The 15,468-nt window shown below is 34.0% G+C and overlaps 2 protein-coding genes and 1 non-coding gene across 3 annotated transcripts; 2 read left to right on the top strand and 1 right to left on the bottom strand.

Moving 5' to 3' along the window:
* The first annotated feature begins 1,475 nt into the window (after nucleotides 1–1,475).
* On the top strand, nucleotides 1,476–8,687 carry LOC110409485 (asparagine synthetase [glutamine-hydrolyzing] 2). The gene is made up of 15 exons (XM_021418841.2): nucleotides 1,476–1,909; nucleotides 2,019–2,157; nucleotides 3,123–3,218; nucleotides 3,353–3,494; nucleotides 4,114–4,209; nucleotides 4,381–4,475; nucleotides 5,144–5,305; nucleotides 5,725–5,805; nucleotides 5,902–6,123; nucleotides 6,259–6,393; nucleotides 6,917–6,997; nucleotides 7,139–7,225; nucleotides 7,310–7,417; nucleotides 7,793–8,093; nucleotides 8,302–8,687. The coding sequence occupies exons 1-14, from the start codon at nucleotides 1,830–1,832 to the stop codon at nucleotides 8,024–8,026; spliced, it is 1,758 nt and encodes a 585-aa protein (XP_021274516.1). The 5' UTR covers nucleotides 1,476–1,829; the 3' UTR covers nucleotides 8,027–8,093; nucleotides 8,302–8,687.
* Nucleotides 8,688–9,390: 703 nt separating this feature from the next.
* On the bottom strand, nucleotides 9,391–13,612 carry LOC110409045 (TLD-domain containing nucleolar protein). The gene is given in 9 exon segments (XM_021418261.2): nucleotides 9,391–9,945; nucleotides 10,099–10,183; nucleotides 10,380–10,467; nucleotides 10,751–10,814; nucleotides 10,889–10,966; nucleotides 11,896–11,968; nucleotides 12,089–12,609; nucleotides 13,182–13,216; nucleotides 13,219–13,612. Coding segments are annotated over 9 exon segments (1,104 nt in total). The 5' UTR covers nucleotides 13,295–13,612; the 3' UTR covers nucleotides 9,391–9,861.
* A 107-nt stretch (nucleotides 13,613–13,719) lies between these two features.
* Nucleotides 13,720–13,792, top strand: TRNAR-ACG (transfer RNA arginine (anticodon ACG)). Its single transcript has one exon. It is a non-coding gene; the product is annotated as a tRNA-Arg (tRNA).
* Nucleotides 13,793–15,468: the final 1,676 nt, after the last annotated feature.

Raw genomic sequence — 15,468 nt, forward strand, 5'->3', positions numbered from 1 at the left:
ATATTCATAGATATTATTATAAAAATAAATATATAATAATTTTAGATTTTTTAATATTTAAATAATTAATCATTAATATTATGTTATTTTTATATTGTTATAATTTATTTTAAGTGATAAAGTTTTAAAAATTAAATATTTATTCATAAAAAGAATGAGTTTATTTAATTTTATATTTTTATATATAAAGATAATTTATAAATTAATATTATATTTTCAATAAATTATTTTCAAATCAAACACTACAACGTAATATTTTCAACTATTACATTTCTTATAATCATTATTTTTTTATATTATATCAAATACCATAAAATTATATTTTTAATAATCATATACTCAATAATTAAATTTCAATAAAATATCAAACATTACCTAAAAGATATTATTTCTTTGTTAAGTCATAACAAAGTTAAAGAGACATTCTACTATTTCGAAATTATGATTAATTACACGTTCTAGATTTCAATTCAATTTAAAAAGTGTTTGGATTCTAATCTTATCATCGGAACAAAGTTTTGGATTCAATCAGCTCCCATGAGCTGAAAGTTGGGCTTAACCCTCCGACAAAATGTTATCAACAGTGAAAGGTTCAACTCTCGAAACAAAGGTGTGGTGGGTAACTAAGAATTAATGCAAAAAGGTCATGCGTTACGGACAACTTGTACACAAAACGACGCTTTGTGGTTAAGAGTTGGCTTAAAGGCAAAAGGGCCATGGGCATTAACAACTATTGCCAGCATGCGGAAGTTGATCACAACTCACGATTAAACGACAGACAATTGTTGAGCTTCGCATCCAAGTGTGCAACCTTTAAAACGGGACATAAAAGTGGCATATAAATGAAGAATCTAAAAATTCATTTCATTCACTTAGGCTTTGGATTGAAGTAATGTACAATATATTTGTTTTGAATCTTTTTTGTGGAAAAGTAATTTAAATATTTATTTATTTTAAACAATGTATATAATTAATATTCAGTATTCCTCGTACTGCAATTTCTTATTTTGGACTAATTAACTTGTATAAACTATAAAGTTTTTTAAAACAAGTAAAAATGAGAAAATAATAATATAATTTATTTTGAAACTGAAAACAATAAAGTAATTAATAAATGTGTTTGAAGTGAATAATTTTACATATTTGTCATGAATAACTGATAAAAGTTGCAAGAACCCAAAACAGTTGCCCTCAAGAATAATTTTAACGACTAGGAGTATATCTTTTCTTTTTAGAGCAATTTAACAATTATGCTTAGCGAGTTTAGAGTATTTTACGTAAGATGTTTAATAAAATAATGAGGATGGGACTATTGTTACTGTTGCTAGTATATATGTATATATAATTATAATTAGAAGAAAGATTCCATTTGAATCTCGCAAAGTGCTGACACCTTTAGCAAGATTTAAAACAATGAACTAATTCCCGGCTATGATCGCAGACATCTCAACTCACAAGAGACCCATTTGATGAAGAATCGAACGATGAGGGTCTGAGGTGCACCCACTAGAAACGACTTCACGAAAACAACTGAAAATTTGTACGGTAAAAGATCCAAGATCCCCAAACCAATGACCCTACCTTTAAGAATCTCTTTCGAGGGTCAAAATTCTGAAAATTCCAAAACCCTAATAAAGAATTTCAGTAACAGTCTGTAGATTTGGTAGCTGGCAGAAACCAAGGGGGAATCTTGGCCAAAAGCTAGTCAAAATCAACGGCCTTGATTGAAGGACGCTTATTATTTAAATCACAAAATCCACTCTCATTCCTACTGATTCCTTCTCAGCAGCCTCCATCCTTCATTCGAAACCCAGCAACAGAGGTCAGCCATGTGTGGAATACTTGCAGTCTTTGGCTGCGTTGATAACTCTCAAGCTAAACGTTCCCGTATCATCGAACTATCTCGAAGGTGATTTTGAATTAGTTTTTAGCATTTCAAACTTTTGTTTTTTGTTTTCTTTTAAAGAACATTTTATCAATGGAAATGAGTTTGATTTTTATTGAAATGGAGAGTGTAGATTGAGGCATAGAGGTCCTGATTGGAGTGGAATACATTGCCATCAAGATTGTTACCTTGCTCATCAGCGTTTAGCTATCGTAGATCCGACTTCAGGGGATCAGCCCCTCTATAACGAGGACAAGACTGTTATTGTCACGGTATATTTTCTTTTTCTTTTTTTCAAATATATTTAGTTTATTTGATAAATGTTCGAAGTAATTAGGGAAATGTAATTGTGTCTGGTACTTGTGACATTTGTGATGGTTATTTATAATTATGAAAGTAATTTTTTTTATTAAATTACATGGAAGTGTGTGCTTCATGTGTATTAATTTCCATTTGTTAAGACCTTTCAAAAAAAAAAAATCCATTTTGTTAACGTACTGTTTCGCTTGCTTTGCTTCTGCTACTTGTTTATTTAACTTAAAATGTTTATTTGGATATAAAAGTAAATAATGTTTTTCAATAATTAGAAATTAAAATTATATATTTCTTTTGGGAAACAAAATGTATAATTTACAGTTATGTTAGAATTTGGTGTTGCATTTTTATGTATTGTTTATTTTTAATTAATTATGATTTTATATTCTAACATTTATTTTTGCTTTATAAACTTATAACATATATTTTTTTGGAAACAAAAATGCAAAAACCAAAAAGCAAGTAGCAAAAGCCAGAACTAAATGGAGCCTAAGATTTTTCATACTTGCTCTTTATATTTGCCTTTTATTTTCTCAAAAGCTGGTAAGGGGAATAAAAAACAAAAATTGTACATAATAATAACGAACAAATGCTTAAAATATAAAATCGATTCAAACACAATAGTTATATGTGAAAGCAAAATTATGCTTTTTTTTTGTTCTTAATTTTTAAAAAATATTATTTTCTTTTTTCAACCGAACATGCATTTTCCTTTTTGGTTATGGAAGCAAAAGATAAAAAGCAAAAGCCGAAACCTATTGGAAATACGATGATTTCCACTTTCTTCATCTTGCCATGGTCAATAATAATAAAAAAAATATTATCGAGATTTATTTTCTTAATTTTACTATAACTTTGTGGTGCCACTCTCAATTAGAATGCAATGTTCGATTTTCATTTCATGTTTGGTTGATGATTATAGGTTAATGGAGAGATATATAACCATAGACAATTGAGAGAAAAGCTGAAATCCCATCAGTTCAGAACTGGAAGTGACTGTGAAGTGATTGCTCACCTTGTAAGTACTTGAGAGGTTGGACATTAAATTCAGTTTTTTAGATCATTTTCTTTTCCTGTGTGTTTTTCGTGTTTTGTGGGGTCTTTTTACTTAATTGTATCCTCTGTACTAATTTGGCTACTTACCTTTGCCAGTATGAAGAATATGGAGAAGATTTTGTGGACATGCTGGATGGCATGTTCTCGTTTGTCCTTCTTGACACTCGTGACAAAAGTTTCATTGCAGCTCGAGATGCGATTGGCATTACCCCACTTTATATCGGATGGGGCCTTGATGGTACGTAGTTTTCCTTCTTGTATGCGCTATATATTAAGTCTTGGTTGTAGTTTACTTTGTCAGTGGCATTATTGGATTTAAAAGAAGCTTCCTTTTCTTTACACTTTTGTGTCAATATGCGAGCAAGCTTTTGATTCATGGTTCTATTCAGATGTATAATATATAGCAAAAGTTTAGCTAGTTATTAGGCCAATTAGCTTGTTGTTTGTGAACCTGGTCTTGGCTCCAATGGTCAGCGCACCCCCTTAGGGAGTAGCAGATTCATATATTGGGTTCAACCACCCACTTCTTAAACAATCCAGAGGTTTATCCCCTTATTCCCAGAAAGAGAAAAGTTTTGTGATATTGAATATCTTAGGAATAATTATCTTTTTCCTTGCCCTTTTGAGTTTTTTTGAAAACTCAATGTTAGTTATAGTTAAGAAACATGCAAAATATAAAGCTAGCTTGTGGTGCTGGATGTGTTCAAGTTTGGTTGGATTTGATGCTTTGTGCTTAGTTCTTTTGTCTGTGCTTGATTAATAGTTTTCCATTTCTAATTCTAAGTTCTTATTTACCCCCACCTCCTCCTCCTTATGGATGCATCCTTCTATGCTAATTAATGCAATTTACTTTGCAGGTTCAGTATGGTTTGCTTCTGAGATGAAAGCTTTGAGTGATGATTGTGAACGATTCATGTCTTTCCTTCCGGGCCATATATATTCAAGCAAGCAAGGTCCTTTTCTTCTTTGGATATTCAAGTTCTTGACTTGCTTAAGAATTGATAGAACTTCTGAATGTTGTATATTCTTCTCTTCTCAGTTCTGCTATGAATGTTATAAATTCCCCTTTGTTTGTTAATGTTGCATGCAATTCCCTTGATATGTTGCATTTGAAATGTCTGCAGGAGGGCTTAGAAGATGGTATAACCCCCCATGGTACTCGGAGCAGATTGCTTCAACTCCATATGATCCCAGAGTTCTACGGGAGGCCTTTGAGAAGGCATGCTTTAGACCTCTTTATATTCTTGTTTTGATTTTATTGGTTTTCTATTAACACTTTGGAATTTTATGTCTTTATTTTTTCTTTCATTTTGCTAAAACACGGGTGGAAAACAGAACATGTAATTGAATCTTTTTTGTGAAGTAAGCAGTATCAACTAATTAGTCACCATGGTATTACTGCAAAGTGATCTCATGTTACTGCAGTAAAGCATTGTTCAGAATATGGTAGGAGAACCAATTGAAACTTCTTTGCCTCCCTGTGATGAGGGCTCCACCCTTCCCCTGATTGATTAGGGTCAGCTTAGTTTCTGGAATCTGCTTTATTGTTCTTTTTCTTTTCTTGTGACCACCTTCTTTTTAGGAGAAGCTTTGATGCTGACTGTATGGCTCTTTCTGTAATTCTGTGTTGTCCTTTTCCAGTAGTTCTCTGTCTGTCTGTCTCACTCAAATAAGGAAAATTATTAATGAAATATTTTAAAATTCTTAATATTTGTTTAAGCATTTTTGTTATTTTGGTGGATCAGTCATCTGAATCCTTGAAGAGGCACATAAATTTAGCATTTGTTATTGTTCCCGTGACTTTGAATTAACAAATGTTGTTGGACTTACTTCTGTGCTTTTCCATTTATGTTTCAGCACTAAGTTTTGCTTGTGAATTTATTTTAGGCGGTGCTTAAGAGGCTCATGACTGATGTCCCGTTTGGAGTGCTGTTATCTGGAGGGCTGGACTCATCACTTGTTGCTGCCATAGCTTCCCGTCACCTAGCCAATTCAGAAGTTGCTTGCCAGTGGGGGTCACAGCTACACACCTTCTGCATTGGTTTGAAGGTCTTAATACTCACTTTCATGTGGCTCAGCTATACATTCCATATCCTCTTACTATCTTGGTTTTCTTCCTCCCTGGGCCATTAATTAATGAGTGAATTTGTAAACGATATGCCTGTTGATTAGATATATTTGTTATTACCTTAAATGCTAACTGATTGATAAATCAAATTCTTCTTCTTTGGTGCTTAATAAATAAAATTCTGCAACTATTCATTGAAGAATGCTGTATACTTGCATGGTGAACTGCTACTAGTAATATGCAAATTAATTTTACTAATATCTACATCCTTTCTCTTTCTAGTTGTTGGGATGAATTTCTGCAGCTTTTAATAGCACACTCTACTTGATCTTTTTTTTTCAAATATAACTTGATTTTTTTATCGCTTTATTTGTATTATCTGTGACATTTTCTTATTCAGGGTTCTCCTGATCTTAAAGCTGCAAGAGAGGTAGCAGATTATATTGGAACTCGTCACCATGAGTTTCATTTCACTGTCCAGGTAATTTCCTGCTTCATTCCAAAAAAGAAAGAATATGTTCGTTTGAACTTTTGGGCCTAAATGATTGAGATTCTTTCTCCTATTTTGACCTATCAGGAAGGAATAGATGCTTTGGAGGAAGTCATCTACCACATTGAAACGTATGATGTGACAACTATTAGAGCCAGCACCCCCATGTTTCTTATGTCAAGAAAAATCAAATCTTTAGGAGTGAAAATGGTTCTTTCAGGGGAAGGTTCTGATGAAATTTTTGGAGGTTACTTGTATTTCCATAAAGCACCTAATAAAGAGGAGTTTCATGAAGAAACATGCCGAAAGGTATTCCAGATGACTCTTACTTTTTTTTTCCTGGATTTTAGTTAAGGAACTTGTGGAATTGATATATTAGGCTTGATTATCTGACTACCTTTTGTATAATTTTGGCTTTCTGATGGTGTTCTAATAATTCAACAGATCAAAGCTCTTCATCTTTATGACTGCTTGAGAGCAAATAAAGCAACTTCAGCATGGGGAGTTGAGGCTCGTGTACCCTTTTTGGATAAAGAGTTCATTAATGTTGCAATGAGTATAGATCCAGAGTGGAAAATGGTATGATACTTGTAGATTCTTCATTTGCATTACATTCTCTGGTTTAAGTGTTGAGAAAAGGGGTGCTGTGTCCATCTATACTGGAATAAATTAGACACAAGCTTTATGGCCTTCACATGAGAATAGTAATGAACACATAGAGTTTATTGTCCATATTAGCTTTACTGTTTATTGTTCTATCTCCAGTTTTTCCTTCATGGTTATCATTCCTGGTTTCATTTGGTCATTTGTGGGGTTAGCATTTCACTTTGTAATGTGGTGTCATTGGCCATTCTTAAATGCGAGATATATTTTAGTTTTGGGTGCTTTCATCCAGTGTGTAAGGTGGTAGTTGGTTTTCTAAGTTTTTGTATTCGATAATGAGCTGATGCAAATGATAAGTGTGGATCAGTTACTGGATCAATACTTGCTAGTTTCTCATGTTGGTGAATGAAGAGTTATAAAATTTAGTTTTATATTTAGACATTCTTTGTGCAAGGGAATGTAACCTACACTTGTGGTTATTTAATTAAAATTTTTTCAGATAAGGCCTGATCTTGGAAGGATTGAGAAGTGGGTGTTACGTAATGCATTTGATGATGATCAGAAGCCATATCTGCCAAAGGTGGGTAAATCTGCTTTTGCAACATTTTTGTCATCTAGCAAATGTACTGGGCTTTATCATTTTTTCTGGTCCTGTTTCCTTTGACTATAAAAATTTACCGGAAGTAGTTGTTCTTGAAACTGCCTTTTTCCTCTGTTCCAGCACATTTTGTACAGGCAGAAAGAGCAGTTCAGTGATGGAGTTGGGTACGGTTGGATTGATGGTTTGAAGGACCATGCGGACAAATTGGTAGGCTTAATTGTTTGTAGTTCTTCCGGGAGACATTTTCCGCTTGGCTGCATAAAACCAATCTATTGTTTCTAAACTTGACAGGTCACCAATGCAATGTTGATGAATGCAAGTTTTATCTACCCTGAGAATACTCCAACCACAAAAGAGGGATACTATTACAGAACTATCTTTGAGAAGTTTTTTCCCAAGGTGTTGTATTGTTCAATCTCTATTTTTCCATCCATTTCTTCTATGTGTATCTTGAAAGGGGCATGTAGCAGCGTATTCCTCTCAATGGAATTAATTTTATGTCCCTCAAGTTCACAACTAGAAATTAACTTCTATCCCTTGAGAAGAAATGGGATTCTTAGCCAACAAAGGTGTAAAAAAGGCCTAGATATTGTGAGATTATTAGGCATGTGAGACTCTAATTCAGACCAAACAAGAATAAAAGATGCTTTATGTGATTAAAATAAATTCTGAAAGATTTTCTGAACGAAAAACACGTCCAGCATATATTTTTTATTTTGTCTGTTCCTTGGTCGATTTCTTGATATTGGTTATTAATCCTCCAATTACAAGCAGAATGCTGCAAGGTCAACCGTTCCAGGAGGTCCAAGTGTGGCCTGCAGTACTGCTAAAGCAGTGGAATGGGATGCAGCATGGTCCAAAAATCCTGACCCATCTGGTCGTGCTGCTCTTGGTGTTCATACCGCTGCTTACGAGGAAGCAGTGGTTGTCAAGCCCGCTGATCTGAACAATCGTGCTCCCCAGAAGGTACAAAAAGGAATTGTCGAAAAGACTGCAACAGTTGCTTAGGGGAACTTACTGAGCATCTTTATTTGACAGCTGACTAGTAGACCAAGTTGGTTGCTGAAGTGAAAAGGTATTTTATTTCACTGCCAATTGTTAAATTCTATATTGAGATAAAATCGGCATTGACTAACACTTTTATTTCTTTGGCTAACCAATGTTGATGATATATAAATGTTCTAAAGAAGCTGCCATAGTTGAATGATTTGCTAATGAAAAGCATTTTACATGTAATTGCCTCAGTTTGATTGACATCAATTTTGTACCCAATTCTGTGACAGATATTTACAACAAGCACTTCGCATCTTGAAGTGCTGCAGTGTAATATCAATCCAAACGTTGGAAGCTGCTTTCGTATATTGAAGCCTTTCTCCTTTCCCCCTCGTTTCTCCCCTTTGGTATTGAGCTCTTGGTTAGGCTTTGTAGGGTTGTTGGTTCATCATCAATCGGTACTAGCTTCTTGTTCTGGGTTTCTGTTGCAGGTTGCAACTTGTAATAACTAATACGTTGTGTAATGTTGTTTCCTCTTGTGTGAATATTTATTTCTAGTATTTGTTGCATGCACAGCCAGGAAGAAAAAATAGAAAGAAGAAAAAGCTGCAAGCTTCGACCTTTGAACTTTCTTCCAAGTTTAATACTATAAGCCTATACAATCCTTTTTTCGTTCTCCTTTCCCCTTCAAAAGAAATAACGAAAGGCCAATCCCGCATCCTCCATCTTACAGGCTTGAAGGATGCATTGCGGAAGATTTAAAATTTCAAGCTAAAGCTGAGGCTTGGAGAAAATCCTGTTTTAAAGGCAAAAAGATTCTTCAACATTTGCTAATTAACCATAATTGAACTTGTCGATGTGCAAGATAATGAAAGATCTATTGTATGACGTGCCCAGAAAGAGAGTCCATCATGCTAATATTTGAGTTACTTAAAGCGAGTGAGCAATGAAGTTACCAACAGCATTGATTAAATGAGAGAACAGCTGGCAGCTAATTGATAAAGTTACCAAAAACATATTAATTTGGAGGCTTAAAATACATATATATATATATAGTTGAATGTGCCCATTTTCTTGCCTATCATATACATTAATAGATACAAAGTAATTGGTAGAAGAAATCATATAAATTTTTTTTTGAATTTGCCTTTCAAGATAGGTAAATATATTAGAGGATGCACGTGCATAAAAATCTACTGAAATGTACATTTTCGTTATTTTTTAATTACATTAGTTGACACAAAGTACTTTTGTAATTTTGTCTATAAACTCAAATGACCTTCCTGCATAAATTAAAATTCAAAAAAAAAAAAAATAACCCAAACAGCCACTATAGTAAAAATTCTATATACGTTTACCATTTAGTTAAAATATTTGGAGGTCAAAACTCCACTTTCATCAGGAAATGCCAGAATTGAATAATGGCATAATACACGTATGACTACAGACGATATAATGGAAATGGATTGCAGAGTCCTTACATCCATGCATCACAACTACAGTAGAATGCTAGTGCATCAACTAGTCATTAATCACTCTCCAAAGAGAATAAGCAAGTAATGAGCAAGAACTGATCAACTAATTTTGCTGAAACGCATCGTCAGTAACATTCACCCACAATTCAACTTGTGCCAGACACTGTAAAGTATATACATATGCATTTGTAGTATATACAAGGCTGGGCATCTATGTACAATGCATAACAAAAAGGGAACAACATGTACGATGAAAGATTCCACTTCCTGTTGTTAATTCAGTCAACACAAAGGTAGAGATGATTGTGCCAAAGGAAAAGCCACCAGTATCACTGGTGCTCAATCATCACATTGGCCTCATGCTGCAAAGATGCTTTACCACCGACAAATTCCAGGCGTCTCTGTTCTGCTTAAAGCAAGTATTTCCTCATATTTTGATCCATATACAAAGCCCCACAACTGCGAGACGAGGGTAAAGTTTAGGAACTTGTTCTATTAAGATCATGTTTTGGGATCAAGTTACAAAGAGACCACATGTAAATTAGGGAACCGAACAGAACAGTGACATGGGTGTGGAATGGAGAGAGAGAGAGAGAGAGGAATCACGCATACCTCAATCTCCTTCACTTCAAAGTCTTCAGAGAATGCAAGACACGGGTTTCCATAGGTTTCTGAGAATGAGCTTGACCCATTCAACCTTACAGAAAAATTTGAATATTTCAGAAAGCAGTGTTTGATTGTCAAGTTTGCCAGCACCAAACTTATTTCTTACGAAAAGAGATCTGATTAACACGAGAATTCTATTTAAAAAGAGGGAGAAAGAGAAGGGAGATGGGGACAGAGGGTACTAGATATTTTTACTTAAAAGAACAAGTTAGGGGCAGATATCTCACAGATCACCATCTAGATAGAGTGCAAAATGGCCACCACCGCCAATTGCCAGAAATTCAGTGGAACACAGAGTGAAATATCGATTCGCACCTGTTCCATATTTGCAGTTAGATCCACCAAGTTTACTCAGAGAGAAACTGTTGTAAACACCAAAGAAAGCTGGAACAGTGAATCATTAGCCCAATCCCCCTTGCAGAGCAGGTCAAACATGCATGAGTGCTATGCCATTTCAGCTATCAATATACTACATACTAACACAGACACAAACTTTCATTTGATAGTACCTTTTTCAACACCAGATGCTCTGACTTTTAAACAGCTAAGAATCAAAATACTGTGACAATTTTGAAATGGTAGACAAAGATGGAAATACCTGTGGGACGGAATACAGCCGGGTCACCGGGTCTATTTGTGAAAACAAAGGTACTATTTGTTCCCTGTTGAAAATGTAATGTCAACAACATATTATACGAAATATCTGCTGGATACAAGAAGTGTTTTCTAGCATCACCTGGTATTTCTTATTAGTTGGTTTTAGGGGTGCCTCAACCAGTCCACCAAACACTGCACCTTTACGGTCTCCAACAACCTAAGAGAAAATAAATGCCATGATCTAAGTCGAACAGATTCATCATAGACAGAAAATAAACATGCCTACATGCATGCTAACATGAAGTATTAGTGGTGCAGCCAAATCACTAATACGAACAATTATATCACAATTGAAATAAGAATCAATCATCACCTACTCTCAAGTGGACACATATCAGATTAATGTCTTTCTAGGACTCTCGAAGTCCAAATACAACTCATAGATGCCCAAGCACCGTTTACTTGAAAATAATAGATAAATAAAGTAAAAATAGAAGCATGGAAAACCGAAATTGAGAAAATTTTGCAGATTATAACAAAAGGTGATTTATTTTTCACTAGAATAGAAGGTGGAACTGAGAACCTCTCTCAATAGTCACTAATGAGATATAATTACAGTAATTTTAATCAAAAGGCAACCTTAAAGTTGAACTGGGGTACAAAAGAAACGGGATCCAGGTTCAAAGGTTATTGTGCACTACATAGGTGTGATGGCACAAAATTTACCACAAGTCCACAATTATGGATGTAAATTGACTTCCTTGTCTAAGGGCTTGCATTGGGCAATAAGACCAACGAGGATCTCAGACATCAGGTATGTTATAGGTTATGAGCTTCATTGTTCAAGTATAGATGCAAAATAAATTGGATTTAAAAGCTATAAGGATCCTAGACATAGTCACACAGGAGAACCTTTTACTATGATAGAATTAGTTTTTGGACAATATGTATTCATAAAGTTAAAGGTACAGACATAACCCAAGAGGACTAATGTCCTGCATTGGAACATGAGAACAACATTCCTGTCCATCATGATGCAAATGATTATTCATATTTATGACAGTATGGCTGCATTATAGACATGTGAAATATGATATAAAAGCAGAGAGAAAAGTAATCTTCAGGAGAAAGTCATTTAAACATTACCAGCAAACTGAGGCCAGGCCAGAGCATGCTTCTCCTGTACAATGTTGACAATGATATACCATGCCTCCAAGTACTGTGAAGGCCGACAGAGATATATCAATGAAAGAAAAATAACTTTTCTTCAATATAGGCAAAACTATATCCAAAGAAAGACCAAATTCAATCCTACAAATGGAAAACCAATGCCATTCACCTGTAGAGCAATAACCACTTTCTGCCTTGAACAAGAGCTGGAAGTGAAGCATAAAGAGCACTTCTTGTTTTCTCAGTAAGAAGCAATGATGGCTCAGAAGTTTCTGGAAGATCTCCCAAAGCCAAAGGTTCCTTAACATTTTGCAAATGCCTCATCTCAAGCCCATCAAATTGAGCATCAGCCTCATCATCAATTTTCATGTCAGAATCACCCTCGCGGTCTTGATTTTTGTATCCACTAATCCTAGTAGCTTGGTAAAGAACTCTAAGTGATTGCTTACCCCTAGAAAGTAAGCTTTTCCTTCCACCATTCTCTTTCATTATTGTGTCAGATGATGCATCACCAGTTTCCTCTGGACTATCATTTTGCTCCAGATTCAGATTTTGACCTGAATCTGAAGAAGACAATAGCGAATAAAGGAATGCAGTAAAGGAAGATGTATCAGGGCCATCAACTAGATCCCTGTTATCCTCTTCGTTGATTGACTCTGGTTGACTTCTTTTAGACTCGCTCACATTTTCCTATCAAAAAAATAAATAAATAAATAAACAAACCTATACAATTAAAATTTGAGGATTGCAGGCTCTCAACATAGTGACACTTCAAAACATATTAACTAGTCATAGCCATCCACCTCTTTGGACAAGGTTGTGCTTCGTGGGGAAGTTTTTTATTGCAGAAAAGTTTCAAATCACAACAGGAAGCCTACAATAAAACCTGCACTTTTAAACCATTGCTGAAGTTTTGGCAAAGAATTTTAACAATCAGTCCAATAATTCCAATTAAAAGAAATGATTTCCCAGGAAGAAAATCTGACAAGGAAAAGAGGCATTCTTACAAAACCAAAACATGAATAATCAAAAAAATCAAGAGTATAACAAAACTATAGCTGAACTGCCCAAAATCAAACTTTATAAGGGCTGTTGACTAAACATCAAAACAAGGCATCTTCATCATCATCATCGCCATCATCATAAACATTCAAACCCTCCAAAGGAAAAAAAGGGGACAATATACAGAGAGAGCAGCAAAAGGGGAGGGGAGGGGGGGGGAGAGAGAGAGAGAGAGAGAGAGAGGAGAGAGAGAGACTTACAGGAGGAGGGTGGGGAGGCTTGGAGGGTTTATCAGGATGGGGTTGAGAAGGCCAGTGGTGAGATCAGTCACAAAGTGAACAGCTTTGCTCCTCAAAGACTTTTTCTTTCCCATTTCCTTCCTTATTATTCAATATACGGAAGATGAGATTTTTACACCACAAGTTCCCACCTTCTTTGTTAATTGGAGTGGTGTCTGATTCTATATTCCATTCATATTCTCAAAAAGAGACTTTTTCTTTTGGTTGGCTTCTACCAATTTGCCAATACACCAAATTCAGCGACAAAACCACCCTAAGTAATAATATGATATCTTTCTGGACAAACTATATTCCCAGTTTTATTTCTCTTTCTTTCTGGTAGCCGGAGCAAAGGAAAGAGACAGAGTATGCTTAAAGTAATTCCTTTAAAATTGTTAAGTGCTCCATTCTGGCCTTTGGGCTCCTTCAAAGCTATTGACAGTTGACAGAGTCTCCCATTCCTTTCCCTATTCTACTATGTGTATATATATATAAAAACGCGCGATTTGGCTACAACCTAGACTCCATGGCCCAATGGATAAGGCGCTGGTCTACGGAACCAGAGATTCTGGGTTCGATCCCCAGTGGAGTCGGCTTTAACGTGCGGAAGCTAGAAGCTTTCTGATCCTCAGTATTAAATTCAAAATGCTTCCTAATTGTCCGTTTAAAGTTGCTTTTCCATTTTTCTACGTTCAAAAAGTTAAACATGAGGGTTTTTTCTTTTTCTCATCTCCTTTTAAGGGTTAGGATTAGGAGTTGAAGAAAAATCAAAATCAAGGAAAGGTATTTGAAAGAGAGAAAAGTTGAGGAGAATTTACAACATGTTCCAGATGGACTGAAAGAGATTGATCAACTGCATCCTTTGACAATAGAATAACCCTTTTTTACTATTAACCAATGAAAATTTCAATGGTCTGAGATTAACAAACCTAATCAAATCTTGCCTTAAGGTGTAATGCAAACTTAGATAATAATTTTTTTTCCACTTTCACATGTAACAAAATTTTTTTAAAAAAAATTATAAAATAAATTATTTATTTACATAACAAATTACTATAGAACAAACATAACATGCATGATTGTTCTTAATAGTTCTCGATATACCATGTCATTGTATATTTATAATTAAACTTATATGTTCACATTAAGTTACACTAATTATGCATTGTGAATAATTGAACTCCAAATTCAAACAAAAGGTTTTTCAATTGCTGAACTACCTGTCAATGAGCATATAAATAATGTTGAGTTTTGAGTCAATAATATATATATTGTTATGAATAAATATGTGAATGTTCATTATCTTATAATCTAAGAAGTGAAAACTAAGTCAAACAGTTTAATAATATGATTTGAACTCTTAGATAAAATTAGATTAGAATTATGATTCAAGGGGTTGTTGGCCAATAAATAGATCTTTCACTTCATTTGTAAATACACACTTGAATAAGATCTTTTTACTCTCTCTAAATATTTTTCTCTCTAAATACTTGTTTTTATATTTCTCTTATAGTTATTTTTTCATATTTATTTGATAACACATTATCAGCATGATTCTCGTATCTCTTAAGTTTTAGAATTATGATGATTATTATGTTTTCATCATCTTCAAGTTTCAAAAGGATTTTAATGATTGGATCTTAATTTTTTATTTTAAAAAATCAAGTAAGTGACTTAATATCTCTTTAGTAGTTTCGTTCCCTAGAAATCAAACTTAATATGAATTTTATTATCAGGTTATATATATTATATTTCATCCCTTGATTGGAAAGTGAATTTACCATTTTATAGCTATTAATGAAAAATTATGAATGTTTATTCCCTAAACTGAATGCGATATTATTTAATAATTATAGTCATAATCACGAATCCATCAATTCCTTGAAGTAAATACAATATCATTTAATAATTATGATGTCCATACTAATATATATTATCATTATTTTAATTATAATTTTACTACCAGAGGTGGATGGATAATTTTATTATTAGAATTTAAAATAATTTTACTACTAGAAGTGGTTAGATAATTTTACCATCGAAAGTGGACGAATGCCTTAACCCATTAAAAAATAGATAATCCATAAAAAATGGATAACTCATCATATGTGGATCACCCACTAAAAGTGGATGTATACCTATAACCTATCACAAGTAGATGAATACTTTCAAAGTACCATAAGTGATGAATAATGAAAAGATAAAAATAAAAAAATAAAAAAATATAGAAAACATATTCTCATTGATATGGCATGAAAGATTATTGGTC

Source organism: Theobroma umbraticum, unplaced genomic scaffold (assembly GCF_002168275.2).
Source record: "Theobroma umbraticum cultivar Fairchild unplaced genomic scaffold, ASM216827v3 scaffold_44.0, whole genome shotgun sequence".
In the NCBI taxonomy this organism is placed as follows: domain Eukaryota; kingdom Viridiplantae; phylum Streptophyta; class Magnoliopsida; order Malvales; family Malvaceae; genus Theobroma; species Theobroma umbraticum.